The sequence below is a fragment of the Dreissena polymorpha genome, chromosome 9 (assembly GCF_020536995.1).
Source record: "Dreissena polymorpha isolate Duluth1 chromosome 9, UMN_Dpol_1.0, whole genome shotgun sequence".
NCBI lineage: Eukaryota > Metazoa > Mollusca > Bivalvia > Myida > Dreissenidae > Dreissena > Dreissena polymorpha.
In genome coordinates this window covers 5,860,426-5,885,965 of record NC_068363.1, presented here as the reverse complement: position 1 = coordinate 5,885,965, position 25,540 = coordinate 5,860,426, and the positions used below count along the sequence as shown (strand labels likewise).

The 25,540-nt window shown below is 34.3% G+C and overlaps 1 protein-coding gene across 2 annotated transcripts; it reads right to left on the bottom strand.

The window, feature by feature from the left end:
* Positions 1-1,378: 1,378 nt before the first annotated feature.
* On the bottom strand, positions 1,379-25,246 carry LOC127844896 (large neutral amino acids transporter small subunit 2-like). Of its 2 annotated transcripts, none has more exons than XM_052375445.1 (11): positions 25,127-25,246; positions 24,403-24,904; positions 22,685-22,810; positions 20,135-20,237; positions 17,342-17,386; positions 16,547-16,670; positions 10,289-10,392; positions 9,816-9,912; positions 8,327-8,476; positions 7,185-7,362; positions 1,379-6,855 (listed from the first exon to the last, which is right to left on the bottom strand). In XM_052375445.1, the coding sequence occupies exons 2-11, from the start codon at positions 24,866-24,868 to the stop codon at positions 6,791-6,793; spliced, it is 1,458 nt and encodes a 485-aa protein (XP_052231405.1). In that variant the 5' UTR covers positions 24,869-24,904; positions 25,127-25,246; the 3' UTR covers positions 1,379-6,790. The 2 variants fall into 2 exon arrangements, with proteins under 2 accessions (XP_052231405.1, XP_052231404.1); XM_052375444.1 differs by having other exon boundaries at positions 25,051-25,170.
* Positions 25,247-25,540: the final 294 nt, after the last annotated feature.

Here is a 25,540-nt window from a genome sequence, read left to right as displayed (position 1 = left end):
TCCTCATGGTAGTTAAGCTTTCCATAAAGTTTTTAATGAAAAATAATCTAATCATAACGAAAAAACAACTTCTGGAAAAAAATACTCGTTTGATAGTGAAACCATTTGTAAGAGGAGTTGATTTTTTGTTATAATTTGATTATTTTTCATCGAAAATGATGATTTTACTTAACATTATCATAGCCACACGCTAACCTAGCACTTTCATTTGTTCATCAATTGAAAGTGGAAAGTTCTTCGTGTTGGATTTACATCATCACATCGTTAGAGAAAATGTGTTCCTTGTTGTAATGCCCTTAACATGGCCGTACGCAGGCATTAATCCAAGTATGCTAATTATTTCCCTTTGCTAAGGACACATTTAACAGGATAAGCAAAAGTAACCCTGACCTTGACCAACATGACCTTTGACCCAATTTAAGTGTAGATGTTAATACGAGGTATAAACATACTAAATATTGAAGGAATTGATCCAAAAAATAAGGGCTCTATTCTATGAATAAACGTATAAAATGTATTTTTAGCCAGAGTGGCCTTGAACTTGACCGAAAAAAATATTCCCGTTCAATATGGGCAACGGTGTTTGATGATAAACACTTTGTGATAGGTTGATTGATATCCGTTGAGAAATAAAGAAGTTGCGCTCGAAAGAAAATGTCAAATTCAATCTATTTTAGTCGTGGCGACCCTGATTTCGACCGAATCATAAAATTCCGACAATATGCGCCAGGGCACTTAGTGACAATCATTTTGAGAAAGTTTCATTGAAATTCGTTAAGAAATTAAGAGTTGCGCTCGGAAGAATTGTTCTGCCCGCCCACCTGTCCGCCCGCCGAAATTCACCTATCTTATAACCAGTTTTCTTTCCTCCGGAAAACCTGGTTAAAACTGTCTTAATTAATTTCCTAATGTAAAATGGCACCCATTTGATGTTTTGTATCAATGGTTTGCCTTTTGTATAGGCATCTGCATATACCGTTTGTACAGTAGAAAAGTCATTCCTCTAAAATGACCTTTTCATGTTTTGGTAAATTGACAAACTGAAAAACATGCTTCATGTTCGCAAATTTTCGTTGTATGATATTTACGAAAAGTAATGCTGAACATTTACTACGCTCAAAAATACCCACTATTCGCATCTTTTGACGATTTAAAAACCTGACAATTATAAAGCGTTACAAACGCAAAACGATTAAATAATTCGAAGAGTTCCGCCGATGTTTTCGTTATATTCTGTGACATTAAAGAGGAATATAAGGTATACTATTCACCATTAACCCGTTGAGCAAGGCTGGCAGAGTGGATTTAGAGTTAGACTTTTACTCCGAGGGTAAGAGCCCAGTTGAGGATTATTGTTGTTTCAATATAAAAAAACAAATAATTTTTAACATTTATTAGGCATATAAATGAAAGTCTTTGTAATAGTACGTGTCATTTAACCCTTTCAGCGCTGTAACCGAATTTAAAGGCCTTTGCAAACAGTTTGGATCCATTTGAGACCCCACAGAACGTGGTGTCTCATCAAGATCCAAACTGTTTGCTATTCTGATAGTATTCTTTGAAAAAAATCGAAAAAAATGCTAATTTTAGAAATTTACAGACGACATTTTAGCAGACGACAAATTTCCAAGCATGCAAAGGGTTAAATTTGTATGAACTCCAAACCATATCTACTCCAAATTAGGGCAATTTACACAATAATTAAGATCTAATTGACAAAACAAGCTGATAATAATTATGCATAAATGTCATATGCAATTATACCACAAATTAAATCGTACAAATATAATATTAAAATGATTAAGAAAAAGTTGATCCATATTCCTTAATTACATCATGAAATTCAACAACTGTTAATCACGATGAGCACATACAGATGTTGAGATATTGCAATTTTCTCTTAAATATTTTACTGAATGTTATGAAAACCTGAGCAGATTTTGTATGGAAATTTAACACAAGTCAACACAAATGTATTAGCAAGAAATGACTATTTAAATGAAGCTAAAAACGTTAAACAAGTAGGGACAAAACATAACCAGTGGAATAAGAAATACAATGTTTTGAAGAACACTCCATATACATGTACAAGGGATTTGTTCAAAGTGTGGTAAAATAGCGATTTTCAAAAAAATTGTCATGGATTCATAAAATTATGCATAAATTGTGTTTAAATAACACTACTGACTATGACAATGTGACAAACAATGGTTCTTTAATGAACAATCATCATCCATAATTGGTAAAGTAATTAAATGTTTGGAATGCTTTTCTTTGATAATTTGGAAAATATGTGTAGTACTTAGTGGTTATTATTAACTGAATAAACAATGAAGCCATCATGTTGCAGATAGTAGGGCACTTGTTTTTGCATCTATAGATGCCCATGTTCAACTCTCCAGGGAAAGCACTATAATTTATTCAACTTTGTTCCTCCCTGTTTTAATAGTTTAAGTTCTTATTGTAAAGATTTGTTGGTAAACTTTTTATGAAGTTTCTATAAAATATGAAAACCTGTTAACAACGCCCTTTAATATTCCTCATCTAAAACAGGTTTGTTCATTGCTTTAGTGATTTTTTTTCAACATTTGTTTACCATTTCCAAATATTAAACGTCATGGTTGATATTTGCAATAATTGGATTAGATTTCAATAGTCTGCTAAATGGCTCTACTATATGTATGTAATAAGATATTTTTGAGGACTTTTATTTTTTGGAGCAAAAATGAAAATCTAGATACCTCATTAGAGTTTTATATCTGAGTCAAGATCTGACTGGTATAGCGTTACCAGGCAAATTAAACCATATGAGCCGCACTCTGTGAAAGGGGTGTTAAATGCATCTGCATAAAGTGTCTCCCAGATTAGCCTGTGCAGTTTGCACAGGCTAATCAGGGACAACACTTTCCATGCTAATGACATTTTTCGTTTAAAGAAAGTCTCTTCTTAAAGTCCAGTTTAGACGGAAAGTGTCGTACCTGATTAGCCTGTGAGGACTGCACAGGTTAATCTGGGACGACACTTTACACACATGCATTAAACACCCTTTCATCAGAGCCTGACATATGTATACCCTTTACTATTACGAACATACTTACAAATGTACATACATTTTCTTATTGTCACTACATACCTAAATATTGAAAAACACACTCTTTACATTTGGAGAATTAAAGTGAACAGTGTTAAAAGCCAGATCTGTGCATTTTTACAAAGCAGATGGTTATTAAAGAGTAAACAGAATAATACCTTAAGCATACTTGTAAACATTCACACAATTTTTACAACAACAAACAATTATGTAACAATAATTTTGTTCAATTATTTTGTAAATAAGTCTGTACAAAACTGAAAGTCAGATCTACGGGAAAAGAGAACACATGTTGGTGCCATATGGCTCAACAGGAACCTATACAAACAAGCTTGTTTGAATAGGTCCCTGGGCTCAAGGAGTTCACAAAAAAATTAAAACATTAGTGGTAAATACGATTGGGGCTGTGAACACATTGTCTAAACAAACGGTTTTGAGCACACAATTAATTCATAAAAAATAAAACAAAATTAATGCCAAATACCACATATAAACAAGGTAACAAGTTTACTTGTGTAGTTAACTTTGAACACAAAAGATTGCGTACATATTGAAAAACTTCTTCACAAATATTGTGTACAGAGAGCAAAGGTACATGTACATGTATGAACAAAATTATGAAAATGTAAACACAAACAAACGGGAATATCTGCAATTCGATAGTATTGCAATTTTGTTTATTACATTAATTTTTAATTGTGGATAATCAAATAATGAGGCAATTGGTCCTCTGCACTCTAGAGCAAAACTGATTTTTAATGCATGATGTATTTCATAGGTAAAGGCAAGAGGAAATCAGGTTATATCTAATTGAAAGTCCATGAAATGTAATAATTATGGTGTGTAATCTGCAACACTTGTACTGGACAGTCAATGCTTAAATACATCCTAAGTTAACTAGCATAATGGCTCCCTAGTAAAAGTATCAACTCCATAATCAATATTACAGCAGCAAATAACAAACATTTACAGACATGAACATGGGTCATTAATAAATATGGAAAAATAACATAAAATGTCAAAACAGTTATAAATATCAACAACAATACAAATAACACATGTTTCATGTAACACAAAAGTAAAATCTTTCAATTAAATGTGATGTGATTTAAAACTTCCTTTTGAAGGAAAGTGTTTCCAACGCCCAATAGGAGAAAATACCTACGTAACTCAACTTATTCACCAGAAACTGATATTTCTCTGGGTGTTCTAGCAAATAAGAATTATTTATACATGTTCAAAATTATAAAATCAACTGAAAGGATAGAAACAACTGGTTAATTCCTCTCAATAATTTAGAAATTATGCAAAATCTGCAAAACAAGCATGACAATAAAAATACAAAGCAACAACACTGCTCAAAACATTTAAAGAGAAAGCAAAGCTAAAATATTAAGTACACAGTTAAATGTATTATGCATTAATCACAGACTTGCAGTAGCATCTAACAACAGGACCACAAGGATCCATGAATGATCACTAGAGAATCTGTGGCACAGATGTATAATACTCAAGACCCCCAGGTTTAGGGCTCCTTCTGACCACATGGGCATAAACTGAACAAGTTAAGTTAAGGACCACTATATGAGGTTGCCTACCAATATTTACATTTCTGGTCCATGTCATTTGTTTAGAAATTGTAATTGTTTTTCCTATAAAACGTATATAAATCATGTTACCCCTCTGGTGTGGTCAGTCATGACCTCATGGGGGATGATTTGAACAAAACTTTGTAGAGAACTTGTAGATGATGCTACATACCAAAAAAAGGCTTTGCAATTTTAGAAAAAAAACAACGTTTTTTAAAGATTTTCTCTCAATAAGTCTATGTAAAACTGGTGACTCATGGAGTGGTGGCAGCTTTGACTACAGGGACATAATGTAAGCAAACTTTGTAAAAGGACTTATAGACCATGCTACATACCAAATATGAAAGGCTAATGCTTTGCAGTTTCAGACATTGACAAGACGGTTTTAAAAAGTATTCACTATATAAGTCTACTGAAGTCTACTTAAAAACTGGCAACCCTTTAGGCAAGCCCAGTATTTATGAAAGGGGAATAATTTGAAAAAACAATTATGCAATATTATGATGATTAATGCCAAATCTAAACCTCTGGGTTTTTCAGTTCCTGAAGGGAAGATTTCTGAAGCATTCATTTATTTTTTGAACCCACATTTGGGCCCCTTGACCTATTTAATAAACAGACCGATATAAGTTCATTTATCTTCATAGAGGACCACCCAAGGAACATTCCTGTTGTTTCCTGAAATTCTGCCCAACGGCTGAGGAGGTTATGTCATTTGAAGAACAAGTTGAGAGATGCATGGAAGGCAACTCACAAGGATGACGGACATCATTATATCCCAAAAGCTAACGATGAGCAAGGTGTGCTCAGGTGAGCTAAACACATTCTGACACGCACACAATTTACTTTAAAGACATCAAACAGGTATGCCTCAAAAAGATAATGGATATATTGCATTATAATTTGTAAGTGAGGCATGGATTATGTACAAACACATATGACCACAGGTAAAACAATGCAAATTAATGTTTTCAAATATAAAATTAATGAAGTAATTTACAAAGACATTCATGCATATCTGATTAGAGTTTTGTCATCAGTTATCTGTCCTTTCAGCAAAGAATTATTAAATAACTTACATTGTAACCTTATTCTTAAATTCAAATCAGGAGAAGGATTTGGGCTTAAAACAAATGAAAAAGCAATACATCACAAACTTAATACATGTCTGATCCATCTATTTTCTCTATGATATGTGTAAGCATCTGGAATAAAACACAAAACCCTTACAGTAAAATATCAAAGGAAAGCCTAAATGTCTGCATTGTAAGTGGCATCTACAACTCATTAACAAGCATCCATAACAGCATGAACCATACAAATAAAAATACAGATCATGACGTTTTCAACATACACACAAATAATACAAAAAGAATGTGATCAAAATGGTATGAAAACTTGAGTATTTGAAAACAAAATGGCTGGTCTCTGTCATATCTAAGAATGTAAAAGAACTTTATGTTAAAATATTTATTTTGAAGTTTTGTACTGTTTATACATGCCATTCTTTGTTACAAAGAGTGATACCTTGTTTCCTCAGACATTATCAGTTCACAAATAACAGGACCTATTTGATAATAAAGCACAAAACCCTCTTTGACAACAAAGTAAATTCTTGTTTAACAGAATCCCTACTGCTTGTCATTTTAATTTTAACTTGTGTGAAAACAATACTGTATCTGTATTTTTGATCATGCATGTAACGTTTTTCTGGCAACTATTACCTGTATTTAAATTGTGATTTAATCACAACATGGAAATTCTATTCTTTCATAAATAAACTTTGCCAATTTATCATTTATGATTTGATATATATAAACTTCAGCAATATATTAATTGTGATTTGATCACAAACTTACACTTCCTGATCTACATACATTGTAAGATCTATAAACATTTGGCCAAACAGTTAATTTTTCTGATGTTCACATCAGTGTCAACACAAAAATTTGCCTAAGACATTCACACCTTCAAATGAATGAACAAAAACGAAGAGAGGTAAATGAAATATATATAGTGAACATAAATATTGATTAGAGACATAATTTCCCAGTCTTCAACGGCTGGCCTGTAATAGTGGTACGTAGCCTGAATACTTTGTGTGCAGCCTCTAATCGTCCTTCAGATCTTCCCGCACACTGAGACAAACCTTCTGAGTGAGAATGGCCAGCCTATCTGTAAAGCAGATTAGGAAATTGAGACAACACCTTAACTTAACTATTTGTAACAATTGACCTTCAGAGGAATTTTTCTGTTGCATAGCTTACTTTTCTACTCCTAAATTGCATAAAATACACAAAATCTAGAAACTGATCAAATCCCCATTAAATGATAAATGACATGAAACATTGAGCCACCTTTCATTTTTAGGATGTTCCTAATTATATTAATGAGACTTTGACATTAAAATAATTATCACAGGCCACATGTGGGAATGCTGTCATGGCCAAACCTGCTGCCATAACACTGCACATTTTTGGTAAAAAATTAAGAAGGCAACATACCTTGCTGCGTATTGAACCAGCGTGGTTTTGTCTTCCACATGACCCCGACGACGTACACTGGGATGCCGGCAGCGACCACCGCCATGCCGATCAAACACTCAGTCGGGTTGTTGGTGAGAGGCATGATGATCAAGAATACGCACACAACCAGGAAAAATATGGGGAAACCTAAAAACACCTGCAAGTGAAAAACTCAGTTATATCACAAAGCCAAAATTAAACATATCACTGTCTGACTCAAGTATATCAAATATTATGAAATAATTATAACTCAAAGTCAGAAGAACGCTCATCAAATAGTCTCAATCAAGTAAAACACAAAGTGTGATCAAGTTTATCGTATAGTCTGAATCAATATATACATGCAAAGCTTAACTCAAACTCACAGTTGACATTAAAGCTACGCTCACCAAAGTTGTGTCATGAAACCATTTGCCACTCATTTCAAGGCAGAGTATTATTTATTTGATATACCACACTATGTATTTAAGGTAATGTCTAATTTGTTTGATATACCACATTATGAACATGTATTTTATCTAGAGGCTTAAATAACAATATATCTACCTTCTTGCTAGAGACTAATTTAAATATGTATTGTATATCCGTCCACAGTTTTAAATTCATTAATTACATGTATTTTGCTTGAAGAATCTGAAGGTAGTATTTAATCCAATAAAAAATACAGTCATGGTAAACCAATAATTAGATCACATAATTATTTCATCTTCTAGTTTTAGTTTTGAGTCACAAAGCTGAACTCATATGAAATTGAGAAATTTTGAAGTCTCCGTTGATTAAAGCTCATCTTTTAAGTTTGAAACACAAAAATGAGTTTGAGTTTGATGTTCTAATTTTTTTTTGGAGTCACTGGGTCAGTTGACATAAGATAATGAACCCTTTTTCTACTTTTTCTGAAAAAAATATTAAAGCAATTGAATGAAATCTACTTTTTATAATGATGGTTCTTTCACAAGTTTTATTTAGAAAAAAACATCCGTATCAGTAGTAGTGCAATATGCATCTGGACAGACAAAGAAACATTTTGAAGTTGATATAATTCTCCAGAATAGAAGCATTTTGATTGAGAAAATAATCTGGGGTTTGAACACACCAGCCCAATTATTTATTACTTGACTTACTTTGATTGGCCTTTCCATTTCGGGCAGTTTATACCGCATGTACAACAATCCACAGATGGTAAGGGCGATGAAGGCGGACTCTACAAAACTGGCATAGTTGATCAGAGCAAATATGTCGTCAGAACTCAACATGATCAACGTCAAAATACACTGAAAGACGTAAAAGCAAATTCTTAGATACAATACATTTATCATACATAAACAACAGATTATTTCCTATCACAAGTAATTCAACAGTACTACTATGAGAAAAACATAAGAACCTTGATAATAATATTAGTAATATACATAAACAAAGTGTTTACAAATCAGTTTTATTGAATTCAACTTATTTTTCATCAGCGTAACATATTGAATGTTCAACAAGAGCTATGTTCGTTAAACACAATGCCCCCTACTGCCCCGCTTTGAAGCCATATATTTGACCTTTGACCTTGAAGGATGACCTTGACCTTTCACCTTTCAAAATGTGCAGCTCCATGAGATCAAATGCATGCCAGATATCAAGTTGCTATCTTCAATATTGCAAAATTTAGCCCTTGACCTTTGACCTTGAAGGATGACCGTGACCTTTCACCACTCAAAATGTGCAGCTCCATGAGATATGCATGAATGCCAAATATCGAGTTGCTATCTTCAATATTGCAAAATTTGACCTTTGACCTTGAAGGATGACCTTCACCTTCACCTTTCATCACTCAAAATGTGCAGCTCCATGAGATGCACATGCATGCCAAATATCAAGTTGCTATCTTCAATATTGAAAAAGTTATGGCCAATGTTATAGTTTTTTGGACAGACGGACAGACGCCATATATTTGAAATTTGACCTCAAAGGATGACCTTGACCTTCACCTTTCACCACTCAAAATGTTCAGCTCCATAAGATACACATGCATGCCAAATATCAAGTTGCTATCTTCAATATTGAAAAGTGTAATGACCAATGTTTTTAAAGTTTTCGGACGGATGGACAGACGCCATATTTTTGACCTTTGACCTTAAAGGATGAACTTGACCTTTCACCATTCAAAATGTGCAGCTCCACGAAATTCACATGCATGCCAAATATCAAGTTGCTATGTTCAATATTGAAAAAGTTATGGCCATTAAATTTTTCGGACGGACGGACAGACTGACTGACTGACCTACTGACTGATGGACAGTTCAACTGCTATATGCCACCCTACCGGGGGCATAAAAACGAAGAATGTTCTTCTTTAACCCTTTACTACTTAGATACGTATTTTGACGCATTTGTAATCCCTTAAGTTAAATTCAATTAAAGGCCTTTCTTGCCAGATCCAAGATTTCAGTTCCAACTGATACTGATGAGCAGCAAAAAGCATAAAGCCAGAACAGATTGCGAGTTACTCGCAGGCTGTTTTGGTTAAATGCTGTTTGCAAACTTTGCACATAGCAATTTTCACTTGGCTTCTAAATGATAAAGGGTTAAGTGAATTTAACAGTTATAGTACTGCTCACTTACACCAAATATTAATGCAGGCATTGGTGTATAGTTCTTGGTGCTGATGGTTGCCAAGAAACCAGGGAGATGACCTTCTCGCGCCCCCACAAAATACAACCTACAACAAAACAGTATTCACTATGAGTTTAGCACTAAATTGTTCACAATACTAGAGGCCAAATACGAATAACAAAAAGTTTTAACAATGTCCATTTCAGCTACAAAGGCTGAGAAAGATGGGTGTCGCAACTTTTTTAATCTAAGCAGGAAGATAGAAAAGTGAAATTAAATGGAACATAATAGAATAAACCGTTGTGGGATGATCATTACTTATTCTGGTTAAGCCATGATATTTTACTCTGCGTTTAATTATGCACTACATATTTTATGGTGACCACTTTTCAGTTAAATTCTTATCAAATGACCACAACATGACATCTAAAATGGCATTCATTTTTCATAAAGAAAAATCTGTCAAAGAGGAACTATTTTACCTTGCTGATGTGAATATGGCACCGTTTACACCACCAAACGTAGAGCATGCAACAAACAGAGGCATAATCCAGGACATGACACCATAAGTGTTGTCAGCAAACACCTGAAAAGTGGAAAATGGACAATTATTAACAAGAATTGTCTTAAAATGTTGGTTTTTGTGAAAGAAAATACCATTTTCATATTACAACCAATTAAAAAGAAAATTAGAGTAATTTGTCATATTTGCATTAACCTTGAAGTTGAACTCGTGATAGTATATGGCTTAAAAGATGTTCTAAAATGACACTTACTAGCACTTAATCAATAAATTCTAAGTAATAGGGAAACAAACACATAGCATAATGACTTGGTTTAAATCTTGTTTGACACTTTCACATCACACTAGACACTCACATGGTGTGAACACGTTTCACACTGAAATGGTAATGTGCGATGGGTACTTTCAGCAATGACAAACAAGACGTGGCAGTTAATGTTTGTTAGAAAGAAAAAAAATCACTGACTTTAAACATGTTTTTTAATCAGTTTTCACGCTGTCTTTAAGGATTAGGGCTGGTGAAATGTTAGTTGGGCCGCTAGAAATAAAACATTAATATAGTCTGGCCATAGGATTTTGTTTATATCTGTTGCAATTAAAGCCTTATGATTCAGGCTAGTGGTTTTAATATATTAATGTGAGTGGAATGTTAAATATTAATGAGAAACCTTTTGGTTATAGATTGGTTATTGTTCCAATGATGAGATTCACATTTGTTATGAAATATTCAAACACGCCTTACCAATTATGTTTGCTATTGAATAAGGAAAAAACTGCATCAAGCATTTTTTTTTAAGTTCGACAAGATTATTTATCTTTTAAGTTATCAGACAAAACTGCAGCCTTTCTGGGACTTGCCTCCTTCAATTAACCACTTAGATACATATTTTCATGCATTTGTTGTCCCTTAGAAAGTAACATTTAATTAAGGACCTTTCATACTAGATTCAAGTTTTAAAGGCTTTATTTCCAACCCTTAGATACTGATGAGCATCAAGCAGCATAACAACCTGAACAGACTGCGAGTTGCTCATTGGCTGTTCTGGTTTTATGCTGTTTGCACATAGCCTATTTCACTTTGCTTTTAAGTGGGAAAGGGTTAACTAAAGTGCTAAGCACTCTACAGGCATGCTGTTTAAATAGAATCCATATAAAAAATTCAATAAGACTTTTCCATTACCAGAAAGTGAATAATTACACCTTTCTCAAACTGCTGAACTAAAAAGCTGCCTTAAACGGGTTTTAAATGTAAATAAATTAATAGAACTCACTGATCTAGAACAGTTAATATCCTAATTTCCAGAGCCCATTATGTTCGTGTCACATAAATGGACAGTCACTGCAAAAGTTGTTAACTAAGCACTCGTTAATTACAATCATTAATGCTAGTTCTGTAATAGGTCATTATACCCTGTTTACATTGCTTTACCCAAGTGAGAATTCAAACTGTGTGCCATTTGAAAATTAAGTACCGTTACAGAATTCCCTAATTATTCAAGATCTCATACATTTGAAAACTGCAAGGTCACAAAGGTCTGGGGGCTATACTTAACAAGAGAGAACATTTAACTACATTCACACCCATCAAAATAAGATAATCAACTTGAGATATTCATACAATCTACATCTCCATCCTTCAACTGATAGTGATGTATTTGTTAAGAAAAGCAATACATTTCACATTCACATACATATTACCCCAATAAAGGAAAGGCCCTTACTGAATAAGCAAACTAATTATCCGCGAGGGTTACACACATCCAATATGGCAGTAATTGAATTGGAATAAGTGGATACAACCCAATTCAAAAGCCTGCATACCATTACCAAACGCCATCTTAACATGATTTTAATGACCGAAGAAAAATTGGGATCAAATTCATATTGTCTCTACAAATGAATATCATTCATTACACTCAAGTGGTATTACCAAGAAAAACTTAGTTTACAATATACAATACAATATGCGATACAATATCATTATAATAATCATTTAAAGATTGCTATGTCATCTCAGAATTCTCACTTACCTTTAATTTAATATTGGACCAGAAGCTGTCCATTATTTATTTAGTGCGTGTTTTTAATGCAAATAATTCACATGACCTGTTAAAAAGTGGGCAAAAGGCTTTTTATTACTCGCCTGTGAACCAAAGAAACTTAACTGTTATAACCAGCTTTGCCAGTGTGTATCATACACATGGCTTCTATCCTTGCTTTTACATGGAAACCTTTTGAGTATGGATGAGATATCATGAAAACTAATATTTTGATAACGTTTCGTGTTGATTTGGCAAAAGCATGTGAGTTTCAAAGCATTCAAAAGGTTTCATTATCACCATTTAAGGAAAACTGCCCAAACCATGTGCAGCCTTGACATGAGCCATTTTCTAACTTGGAAGAGATATCATTGGAGCAAATTTTCTAAGCAAATTTCATGAAGATTGGGCACAAAACATGCTGATTAGAAAGTTTACAATGTTTCACTCGAAGTTTAAATAGTGACCCAGTTTTTTTTACCAATGTGAACCAGTTTTACAATTGACTAAGATGTCATTTGGACAAATGTTCTGAACACGTTGCATGAAGATTGGGAAATAAATTTGGCCTCTCCCTAAAGTATTCACAAGTAATGCATGACAATGTGTGATGGAGTTCTGGTGATCACAAAAGCTCACCATGCGCACTGCTTAAAATGGACAGCATGAGCAAAGCAAGAATAAGAAAGTGTGTTATAAGCATCAAGTGTTTTATAAGCATCAAACTCTCAATTATGTAAACATGAAAAGTCTTCAGCACTATTCCCATTTAACGGTCTGATATTTTACATTAAGAACAGTTTGGGGCTTATATCTATTACATAATACATACAGGCATGGACTTTGGAATGTATAATGAATACTCCTGATACTTAACAATGTAAACAAACAATAACAATTGAAAGGACTAATTACATGAATCACTAATTCACCTTTCAAATGCTGATTGCTATAAAAAACACAAATCCACCCCACCCAAACCCCAAAAAACAATTAATTTGTTTTTTGTTGTCTGGTCACTCAGTCTGGTGGATGTGTGTGGCTGTTGATACAGTATTCACATTTAAGCAATCTGGAATGCCATGAGTGCTGTGACTTGTTTGTACTGTTGTTGTTTTTTTACTTGATGGTTTACTCAATAAACAATTTATTGCAATAAATGTGCGAAAACATAATTGACATTTTGTATTGAATGTTTTACAAGAGTTCCGCGGTCGGAGATGACCGCATTGAAGCCGGATTTTTTATTTAAATGACAGGAAAGTACCTTTCGTGTTTTTGTCAATGCAATACTTAAATTACTGAAATATTGTTCAAAGGTCAAAATGAAATGTAAGTACTTTTCAAGGCATGAGCAAACCTTGTGTTATGTTTTGAATGCATGCATATACATGAACAACAATAACATTTAAGGTCACAAATATGAACTTGAATTGACAATTAGGAAAGTTTGATCTCAATTTTTTTATTAGCAAAATTGAAGGTCACAGTGACCTTGACCTTCAAATGAATGACATTGAAATGAGCAGTGGTGATCTTCTAGTACTGGCCAACCTTTATGTCAAGTTTGAAGACTCTAGGTACAAGCATACCAAAGTTATAACATGGAATAAGAACTTTAACATTTTTACATTCAAGGTCACAGTGACCTTGACCTTAGAATGAATGACCTTGAAATGACCAGTGGTCATCTAAGTGTGCTTGCAAACCTTCATGTCAAGTTTGAAGACTCTATGTCCAAGCATACCAAAGTTATAACAATTTTAACATTTTAACATTTAAGGTCACAGTGACCTTGACCTTCAAATGAATGACATTGAAATGACCAGTGGTCATCTTCTAGTACTGGCCAATCTTTATTTCAAGTTTGAAGACTCTAGGTACAAGCATACCAAAGTTATAACATGAAATAAGAACTTTAACATTTTTACATTCAAGGTCACAGTGACCTTGACCTTCAAATGAATGACCTTGAAATGTCCAGTGGTTACTTACTAGTTCTGGCCAACCTTCATGTCAAGTTTCAAGACTCTAGGTCCAAGCATACCAAAGTTATAACAACTTTAACATTTTTACATTCAAGGTCACAGTGACCTTGACCTTCAAATGAATGACCTTGAAATGTCCAGTGGTTACTTACTAGTTCTGGCCAACCTTCATGTCAAGTTTCAAGACTCTAGGTCCAAGCATACCAAAGTTATAACAACTTTAACATTTTTATATTGAAGGTCACAGTGACCTTCACCTTCAAATGAATGACCTTGAAATGACCAGATGTCATCTGTTAATCCTGGCCAACCTTCATGTCAAGTTTGAAGACTCTAGGTCCAAGCATACCAAAGTTATACCATGAAATAAGAACTTTAACATTTTTACATTCAAGGTCACAGTGACCTTGACCTTCAAATGAATGACCTTGAAATGACCAGTGGTTACTAACTAGTTATGGCCAACCTTCATGTCAAGTTTCAAGACTCTAGGTCCAAGCATACCAAAGTTATAACAACTTTAACATTTTTATATTGAAGGTCACAGTGACCTTGACCTTCAAATGAATGACCTTGAAATGACCAGTGGTCATCTGTTAATCCTGGCCAACCTTCATGTCAAGTTTGAAGACTCTAGGTCCAAGCATACCAAAGTTATACCATGAAATAAGAACTTTAACATTTTCGAGCACGCCGCCACCCCCGCCCGCCCGCCCGCCCCCCCGCCCGCCCGACAACATCAATCTATAAGCCGAGATTTTTTCGAAAAAAATCCGGCTAAAAATGCTAAAAGAATGCAACTTATTAAAAGATATCATATTTCCACAAAAAAAGACTTCTCATTTATTTCTCCTCACTCCCCATTAATCCTGTTTAAGTAGACTTGCATTCTCCTTATAATTTGACCCTTTGCCGAACCCACAGTATGCTTGATTTAGGACATCTTGTAGAAATTAACATACCTAAATATCCACAGGACAGTTTTAAGAGTTTTATTTTGTACTGGACCCTATCAATTTCTATTGTTTATTCAACCATTGTAGATTCTTGAGATATAGAATTTCTTATAATGGGAACCCATTCTTCCCTGTTAACTCCATACAAAACTTCTATGAAACAGATACAGGAAATAATAGCATTCCTTTGGCAATGTTTGTAAACATACTAAAGATATCTTAAAAACATTCATGTGTCATTTGATACACACAAATGGAATAGAAACCTTTCCCCCTTTTAAGCTACTTGTGTTTAAGATAATCTTGTGAGGCTTTTGTCTAAGATTTTTTTAGTAATTTTGCTCAGTTTCCTAAAGTTTCTAAACTGTAGCACTAATCACAATACCTGTACAGAATCAATAATGTATTAAAACTTTCCTACATCAAGAAAAGAAATGTAATTTTTAAATAATACAGTTTATAAACAATTTACAATTTTGTTTCATTAGCATCGACAATGAGCATAAACTTGTTTTAAGCATAATATTTCATATATTCAAATAAGCTATTTCTAGTTCTTGTCAAGTTTAAAGCAAGAATTCCATTACAGCAGACACATTTGTGAGCACTTTTACCAAAAACAACAACAAATTTAACATGGTAAAACACAATATTTTGGTAAGAGAACTTCCTTACATATTGGTTTATTACTGGAACACATTTTATTGGTCCCAAGATGTTACGGGAATTGTTAATTCCATAGATTCTTGAACAGTATACTTTGATTGGGAAGACAGAAAGAGTACATGGATCATATAAACCACACAATGTGGTAATATTCATGGAGAGTATTTGAGCCTGTGTGATTACATATTTACAACATGATTGACTCAGACTTGGTAACACCTGTGACTTTGCAAGATGCAAATCACAGCATTTATAACAGCCATTCACAATACATGTATAATCTTTAACATAAAAGGTTGCAAGTCCTGAAACTGTTAGTGGCGAACTAACTAACATGATGTGATCATTTTCAACAGCAATAACTGAATTCTTACATCTGTCTTTGTTCCAATGTATAAAACAATGTAATATGCATCTTGTGTTTGTTATACATTCTATTGCAATGGTTGAGAAAGAGACTACTGTGTCCGATATAGGAATGTTTTTTCAGTTACAATGGTTTCACGCACAAACGAAGATGTTTGGTTGATGATCAAACCCAGATTATATGGCTTAGTTAAATACTTACCACAGCAACAGCGTCTGATGCGAGCATCTCGCGCGGTGTGAGAACAGTGAAGTAGGCAATGTTGGCAAGGACATAGATCACGGTCACAAGCGGAATAGAGATGCAGATCGCACGAGGCAGGTTCCTGACACAAGGGGGAAAATCATTTACTCTGGGTTCTGGGAAAACGGGGCTTAATGCATGTATGTAAAGTGTCTTCCCAGATTAGCCTGTGCAGTCAACACATTTGTTAGTTTATATAGCTGCATAAATTGAATTTGATTGTTGGAACAGGTGTGAGTAATCCAGTACTCATCAGAGATAGACTTGGTTATTTACAATTTTTGCAATCAATCTGAGTTGAAACATTCATATACAATCTTAACACAGTTTTGTAGTGATTAAAATAAGAATAGCACACAAGTCGTCTAATTGTCTGGTCAGACTATCTCTGCAGTGCTTAACTGAACATATAATAGGATTCTATACTTTTTTAACAAACCGCACTCTGAGGAAAAAGGGCTTTCTGCGTGTGTTTTAAGTGTCATTCCAGATTAGCCTGTGCAGTCCACACAGGCTTATCAGGCACAGCACTTTCCACTTTATGGAATTTTTATTTAAAGAAAGTCTCTTCTAAATGAAAAACCCAGTCTAGACATACCAGTAAAGTGATTGTCCTTGATTAGCCTATGCAGACTGCACAGGCTAATCTAGGACAAAACATTATGCCCATAAATATGGCCCTGTTCTCCCAGAATGCTCCTCTGACATATATCTTTTATCTTTCATCTCAAGTCTTAACAGAGAAATACCTACTTATATGGATCCTTCAGTTCTTCTGTTACGAAGTTCAAATAGTTCCTGAAAAAGTCAAGCAATACCATTTAACCCTTTGCCTGCTGGGAAATTAGTCGTCTGCTAAATGTCGTCCGCAGAATTTCTAAACTAAGCATTTTCTTCTATTTTTTTTCAAAGAATACTATCAGAATAGCAAACAGTTTGGATCCTGATGAGACGCCACATTCTGTGGCGTCACATCTGGATCCAAACAGAATGTGGCATCTCATCAGGATCCAAACTGTTTGCAAAGGCCTTAAAAATTGGGTTCCAGCACTGAAACAGTTATATGTCATGATATGTAGTCAATATCAATGGTCTCAATGAAATACATTGATGTGCATATAATAATAAACAGTACAAATTTGTGAAGGTCTTTTTCTCAAGATGTTTTATAATGCCAAACTGTGTGATGAAATATATATATCTTTTAAGTTTTCATATCGGTACCTGTTGCTACTTTTTGCCTTTTGATATTTTGCTTTAAAGGCCTTAAAAAAGTATTGCAACATATTTTGTTGCAAAATTGCAACGTACCAGTTCATATTTGATCCTGTCTGTCATGAGAACATGAGCTGATGCAAACAAAACAAAGAGCAAAAAGTATGATGGGAACATTTCATGGCTTACATGGGGTGATGCAGTATGTAAGATCTAAACCAACTGAAAATACGGACCTTGTCGTCAATGCTTAATTTTGCTTCCATTGCCCCAGATTGAAGCTGTATCTATGTATCAAGTCTAAGGACAAATATCCTTCTCAGGGCTCGAATTTAACTTTTCTCTCTACTAGCAAAACATTGCGAGCAGCTTAAATACCAGCTCGCAAAATCAAAAACATTCTCGCAAAATTTGCTGGAAACATAAATAAAAGCAAGTTTGTACATAAGTTTAGTACTATTAAAACTAAATAAAATATGACATCAACCACAAGTTTGGGTGTTATATATGAAGTTCTTTTCCCCACTTTTTCACTGTTTTCGTGGAAGAATTTAATTTCCGTTTTTTTTTTCTCAACTCAACGGTTAACTTTGCTTTATATTTCGTTTTGTTATTTCAATCTGTGGGCAAAAAGAAACTAGTTATTTTTCGCTTCGACGACATGACTGTTCAGGTTTTTATGTCTTTTATAGTGAACATGTGTGGATAATCAACTGTTTCATGTTCTTTGTACCAATACCATCCGCATATATGTACTATAAGTATACCAGTCTACATACAAAGTGCGATGTTCCGCATATGGGTATTCGGACGTTCTATTAATGGACCTGGGGTTTAGCGTTCACAACGTCGAGCGCATTTAGCAATATAACTCTTTTTTTTCACTCTTTCTTCACTCGCAAAAGATTTCTAGTGGCTTAAAACTTAACTCGCAATCGGTATTTTTCACTCGCATTTTGCGAGTGTGCGAGTGTTAATTTCGAGCCCTGCTTCTGTTGTTAAACAGGTCATTAAGATGTAAACTGACCCGTATCTAAAACAAGACCAGCCAATTACACGCTAAAGCATCCAAACTATTTATTTGAACAAAAAAGTAAACAAGCCAATTAAAACAAAACTCTGGCTGAGGACAAATATTCACAACAAAAAATAAATACACTGTAAAATTCCTATCAGCTTCTTTAGATGTTATGCAACAAAAGCTACTTTTATCAGTGATCTACCATTCATTCATCAAGAACAAAAGGGTCAACTCTTAACATCCTTATAGCCCTGATGGCAACCATGTTTGACAAGGGAATGTGACCTCAATGTACATTAAATGTGACATCTTGAACAGAGCTGAACATTTTAAGGAAATAATACCATGATTATAGTTGCCTTTGACCAAAATGCACTTGAAACACACCAAACACTTCATATACGCATGTTGTTCACAAGATTATTATTTAAAAAGTCTCAACCTTCAAAAATTTGTTCCTTTCAGTTTTCACATTTTCTTCAGTAAGCTTAGTGCATGCCGTGATGCATGCTTTAATTTGAATTAAACTCATGCTTTTTCACATTGTCCCATGCCATGTATTCACTTTTTTCAAAGCTGTAATTGCTCACATTAAGGGTTATGCATGGTTGGTGTAAAAAATCTGCATTTGTAAATCTCATGTTAATAATCGTATACCTAAAAGTATCAAATGAATGAACTGAATGAAGAGTGATACCCAGTTAGAGCAACACTCTTCGAGCATTTGCAAGATCTCTGCTTTACCCTTTGCGTGCTGGAAAATTTGTTGTCTGCTAAAATGTTGTCTGCTGAATTTCAAAAATTAGCATTTTCTTCGATTTTTTTCAAAGAATACTATCAGAATAGCAAACAGTTTGGATCCTGATGAGATGCCACGTTCTGTTGCGTCTCATCTGGATCCAAACTGTTTGCAAAGGCCTTCAAAATTCGGTCCAGCACTGAAAGGGTTAAAGAAAAACCATGTACTAGTCTTCCCAGGAAACTCATTGATATGTGCCTTAAAATGCCATATGTTTGGAAGCATTCAATAGTAGAACAAAATACACTGATATGAGCTGCTCTGTGAAATGGGGGTTAATGGATGTGTGCAGTGTATTCAAAGATTTGCCTGTGCGCTCCACATAGGCTAATCACTGGTAACACTTTCCGCAAAGAAAGGATTATAGTTTAAGAAGAAACTTCCTTTAAACTAAAAAATCCACACAAAAAGCGGAAAGTGTCCTCCCTGATTAATCTGGGACTACATTTTATGCATTAAGCCCTCTTTTTCCAAAGCGCAGTTCATATTCAATGGAGGGAGGAAAACTGACCATCCAGCATATGAGAAGAGCCCGGAGTAGAAGGAGAAGGCAATACGACCTGGGTTAGTCTGGGTGCCGTCCCAGGGCTCCTCAAAACTCTCAACCTGCTCCTCTGGAAATATTGTAACACAGTCATTTGATGATAAACAAATATATATAACTTATAAGTAGTGCTCAGGTAAAACTGGGTTTAATGCATGTGTGTAAAGTGTTGTCCCAAATAAGCTTGTGCATTCCATACAGGCTTATCAGGGACAACACTTTCCACCTGAACTTGATGCTTGCTAGGAAGAGACAGCTTCCTTTAACCCTTTGCATGCTGGGAAATATGTCGTCTGCAAAAATGTTGTCTGCTAAATTTCTAAAATTAGCATTTTATTTGATTTTTTTCAAAGAATACTATCAGAATAGCAAACAGCTTGGATACTGATGAGACACCTTCCTCTGTGGCGTCTCATCTTGATCCAAACTGTTTGCAAAGGCCTTCAAAATTCGGTTCCAGCACTGGAAGAGTTAAACAAAAATAATCCATGAAAGTGGAAAGTGCCTTACCTGATAAGCCTTTTCTTACTTCACGTTCTAATCTGGGTAGACACTTATCGCTCATGCATGTAAACTCATTTTCCCAGGGAGAGGCTTATCTACTAACTGTACTTAATGTTTCATATTCAAGCATGCTTGAACACAATTCTGCATTTGTTTATTTTTCTCTTTTAAGTGGGAATTATGGACTCTGCCTTTTTAATGATGATAAATACTTACAAAATTGAGTCTAATATCATTTACATTCATAAAATGATTGAATCAAAACCAAAAGTACAACAAAACATGTTATATACAATATTTTTTATTACAACATTACTGATTTCTAAGTCATTTTCAGGTACAAAGAAAGCACATTGGTTTTATCAACATAACTTCATTATCTACCATCATAATTAAGACTGAATGAATCAATGATGTGGTAACAGATGAAAGTTTTATTTCCACATTATTTCTCCCAGTACGCATTTATCCTTATTATAACGTGCATCTGTGCAAATATGTCTTGTATAGATGTACTAATTGTTCACACATTGCAAACATCTACAAACATTTGTTCAAGTAATTAAGTACTTTTGTAAGAGTTGGAAAATATGCATCTATTTGCACGTAAAAAAAGATGAAAAAAAAGTTCACTGCTAAGGCATTTACATTCATTGACATGAACTTTCATGTTTTTTCTTGATAAATGAAGCTTGCCGCTTGGTCCTGATTAGCACAAGCCAATTAACCCATTTATGTCTAGTGGACTCTCCCATACTTCTAAATTGGATCAATTCATTTCCAAAATTAAGGATTTCTAGTATATTTATTTCTATATTAAGAATATTTCACACAGAAATTTCTTTAAGCAAACAGCGCTGACTCTGATGAGACGCCAAGGCTTTTTTCTAGACGCTAGCATAAATGGGTTAATAGAGACTCAATAGTAACAGCTTTTCCATTAATGTCAAGCTTGAATTAAGTACTAAGTATAATCATATAGCTAGGTGCCACATTTTTATATTGTTAAATTTAATCTAATAATGGTGGGACATTTAAAACCAATCTGTTATTGGTTCAAAATACAAATTAAAGACATACATTTTTAAAAGCAAATATAAAAGTGTTTAAAGTGGCCTTTTCACAGATTTTGGCATATTTTGTAGTTTGTCATTAAATGCTTTATATTGATAAATGTAAACATTGGATCTTAAATGCTCCAGTAAAAAATCAAGAATAAAATTATAAAAAGAAAAAAAGTAGCCGGTACCAGGGCTCGAACCAGTGACCCCCGGAGTCCTGGAGTTAGTCTGAAGTAAAAACGCATTAGCCCTCTCGGCTATTCCGCCAGGCATACACAGTTTAGGTATTTTATACCTTATATAAGCAATCTTCGTAGTTTCGTAAATTTAAACAAAAACAACAGAACTCTCCAAATAATTCAATCGTTTCGCGTTGCAACGCTTTATAATTTTTAGGTTTTCAAATCGTCAAAAGATACATATAATGGCTATATTGGACTATGGTAAATGTTCAGTAATACTGTTACCTCACAAATATAACTAAAACGAAAATTTGCGAATCTGAAACAACTTTTTTCAATTTTGTCAATTTACCAAACCGTGAAAAGATTCCTTAAGAAATCATAAATAAAATTGTGTGCCTTTTTTTGGAAGAATGCAGACAGAGAAGGTAATGATTCTATAAAAGATTTTGATGTATATAAAGTTGAATAAGGACTAAAGTGCTCCCATTGAACAAGCGTATAATCATATTTCACAATATACAGCCCATTAGGCACTGGTCTTATTTAATGATACCAACAAACTGACAAGTGAATTTAAATTCAGATTAAATGCTTCATGAACAAACTTTTTTCTGAAAATTGGGCGCTTAAATTCCTGGCTCGTTCAACCAACTAGATCAAAACAAATTAATGTCACATGAATATAAATGGTTTTGCAGTAACTGTTGAACAATGCTAAAAGCATTAATTGTTAAATTCAGAACTGTTTGTCTGATACTGATACTTACTCATCACAAACTTGACGATTCCAGTAATGATGATCATGACAAGGGCAATAATCTTGGCCACAGTGAATATGTCTTGGACCCGGGTTGCCCATCGAACATTGGTACAGTTGACAAATGTTAACAACGCTGACAAACAAAACAAACACTATTAGTAAGTTTTCGTATAATAAATCATGTATAAATAACAAAATGACACTAATTACACAGTTACTCATTCCAATTGTACATAAAAAAAATATTCAGTATTTTTCAGTAAAGATTGATTTAAATTTTGAAGTATCACAGCTCCTGAATTGCTTTCACATCATTATCTATATAGGAGGGGGGGTCAAAAAAGGCCAAAAAAAATCAAAACCGCTGGACCAGCTTTATTTTATGGTCTCAAATTCAGCATTTATTATAATGGCATAAACAATTTGAATATTTCAGGCCTTTTCCTGGCCATTTGGGGAAAAAATCAATTTTGGTATTGGAAATGGTTTTGGTCAAAAAGTTCACTGATTTGGGACAAAAATAATTCTTTAGCTCTAAATAGTTATTCAAATTATAAGACCCAAATATGATAATTTTAAGACACTTCTTAAAAAATAACAATAAATTTCAATTGGGATTTGTTCACAGTTGCATGACTGGGAATTTTTAAAACAGTTCGACTAACATGCTTTGGGAATTAGTCTGTTTAACGGACCGATAGATACGCCAGGAAAAGCTAGGACTAAATTATATTTCTATCTTTTTTTCTTTAAATCAGGGGTTCCCTAAGATGAATATTGCCTGTTGCTGCCTATATTCCCTCCTAATTAGAAGTGAACTTACGAAAATGATAATGTCATGCCTTAATTGCAGCAACATGCCTTCAGCATACATTTAAAGCAATACTCTGTGAAAGTACACCAACTGAGTCACTCAATTGGTGTACTTTCAGAATATTGCTTTAAATTTATGCTGAAGGCATGTTGCTGCAATTAAGGCATGACACAGAGTGTTCTCAACACAGTGAGTTTATCTCAAATATGCATATTTAATAAATTAATGATTTCTAAGAAAATGTTGGTTAAACAATTAAAGAAATAGTTCCAAGTATGGTGAAGTGCTCCATTCAACCCATAACGGTTTTGAGAAAATATATACTATAATATCATTAAAGTCAGCATCAATCTGCACTGTCCATTTAAATAAGTGTTTCATATTAATTTCATGTGTGCACCTGTTAACTTTACATTATATGAAATTGTAAAATTGAATAATTGGTCCCAAACTTGCACAAATATTCATCTTCTCTTTTATTTCCACAGATGAAAACCCGAAACTCGGCCTGCATTTAAATGATGCAATATTTCATATAAATGGTTTATAAAGTGCACACAGACACTTGACCATCTTAAACCATTTATATCTTCTGAGAAGTGAATATGTTTACGACGAATTACTTACCCAGCCCCTTATGCTCGATAGCACGTGCTTGTACTTAATATACATCTGGTCGTTTTTGTTTATCTGAGGTGATAATCTCTTTTATATGATACTGGATAAAGTGATGTTAATAGTTTTCATAGAAACACATGTTTTTTCCCCATTGAGAAATTTCCGCCAATTTTGTGATGCAAGATTGCCCACGCCATGTGCACGAATCAACAATTCAGTCTTGCGTCATTTTGGCGGGGCACCACGGAGGGTTTGTTTACAATTTCATATTAATATACAAAATCAATACTCACTGATACAAAGCGCCGCCAACAGTCTGGAAGCTGACGAAGGGACATCGCAGTCCGGAAAAACTGGCTGCAGAACATATTTAGCAAACGTCAGTGCTGTTATGGCATTTCCCGTTGGCATTATTACTACTAACGCAACCCAGAGAAACAGAAACGCGGGCAGTTTTCCGAAGGCAGTCCCTATATATGCATAGTCTGCGCCTGATTTGAGAATGCAAGTCCCTAGCTCCGCATAGCACAATGCTCCCACTAGTGATATGATGCCACACATGCCCCATACCGACAGTGACAGGCCGACGGATCCTGCCTCCAGGAGTACCCCCTTCGGACTGATGAAAATGCCGCTCCCCACGATGACCCCCACTATGATAGTAACCGCGTTAAGAAGTCCAATTTCCTTCTTAAGCGTGAACTTTCCTTCGGGCTCTTCCTCGTATTTTACTGATGCCACGTGCTTTTCTGTTGCCATGTCTGCCTCCGCGATTTTTTCGTTTGATAAGTATTACTATAAAAATAAATATATTAATATTATAATAATTTATACAGCACCAGACTGAACTTGAACGTTACGGCTGACAGTCAAGACACAGATAAATTAAACATTCAGCTTGTGTTTAAAACGTGAAATTATATTCATTATTGTTAACATACCGTCTTAAGAATATTTTTCCAAAACGTCAAAGAGCCAATTACTATCTTCCAACTCCAAAAACAAGAATAAACATACGTGTTTACAGTTGCCTAAATACCGCCACCACGTTGTAAATGAAGACACCTTAATCGTAGATATCGCTTTTCATTGGCGAAGCACGCAACGAACAACCAATCAAACTTGGGGGTGTGTCTTTCGAGGTCAATGAATCAAAGCACTGCAAAACGTACTTATCAAGTGACGTTCCAAGTTATTCTAATGTCTGTTATTTTAATACGGCATAATCAAGAACGTCAATGTTACTATTTTATCCGATAATAGTAATCGTTTTTATATAATGATTTCAAACGTTTAAGCGCAGTGCCGTATCCACGCTTGCGCACGGTGAGAGAGCCTCTCCTTAATTTCTTAAAAAAGTAGAAATGCAATGCAGAGCTTTTAAATTATTTTTTCCCAAATATTATCAATTACCGAAATATCAGCGACTTA

Bases quoted from the DNA above. Each gene is read 5' to 3' on its own strand.
- LOC127844896 (XM_052375445.1), bottom strand. From the start codon at position 24,868: ATGGCAACAGAAAAGCACGTGGCATCAGTAAAATACGAGGAAGAGCCC. The intron at 22,811-24,402 runs GTGAGTATTGAT...TTTGTTTGTCAG, and splicing joins GTTGGCGGCGCTTTGTATCA to CGTTGTTAACATTTGTCAAC. The intron at 8,477-9,815 runs GTAAGTGAGCAG...TACGTCTTTCAG, and splicing joins TGCCTGCATTAATATTTGGT to TGTATTTTGACGTTGATCAT.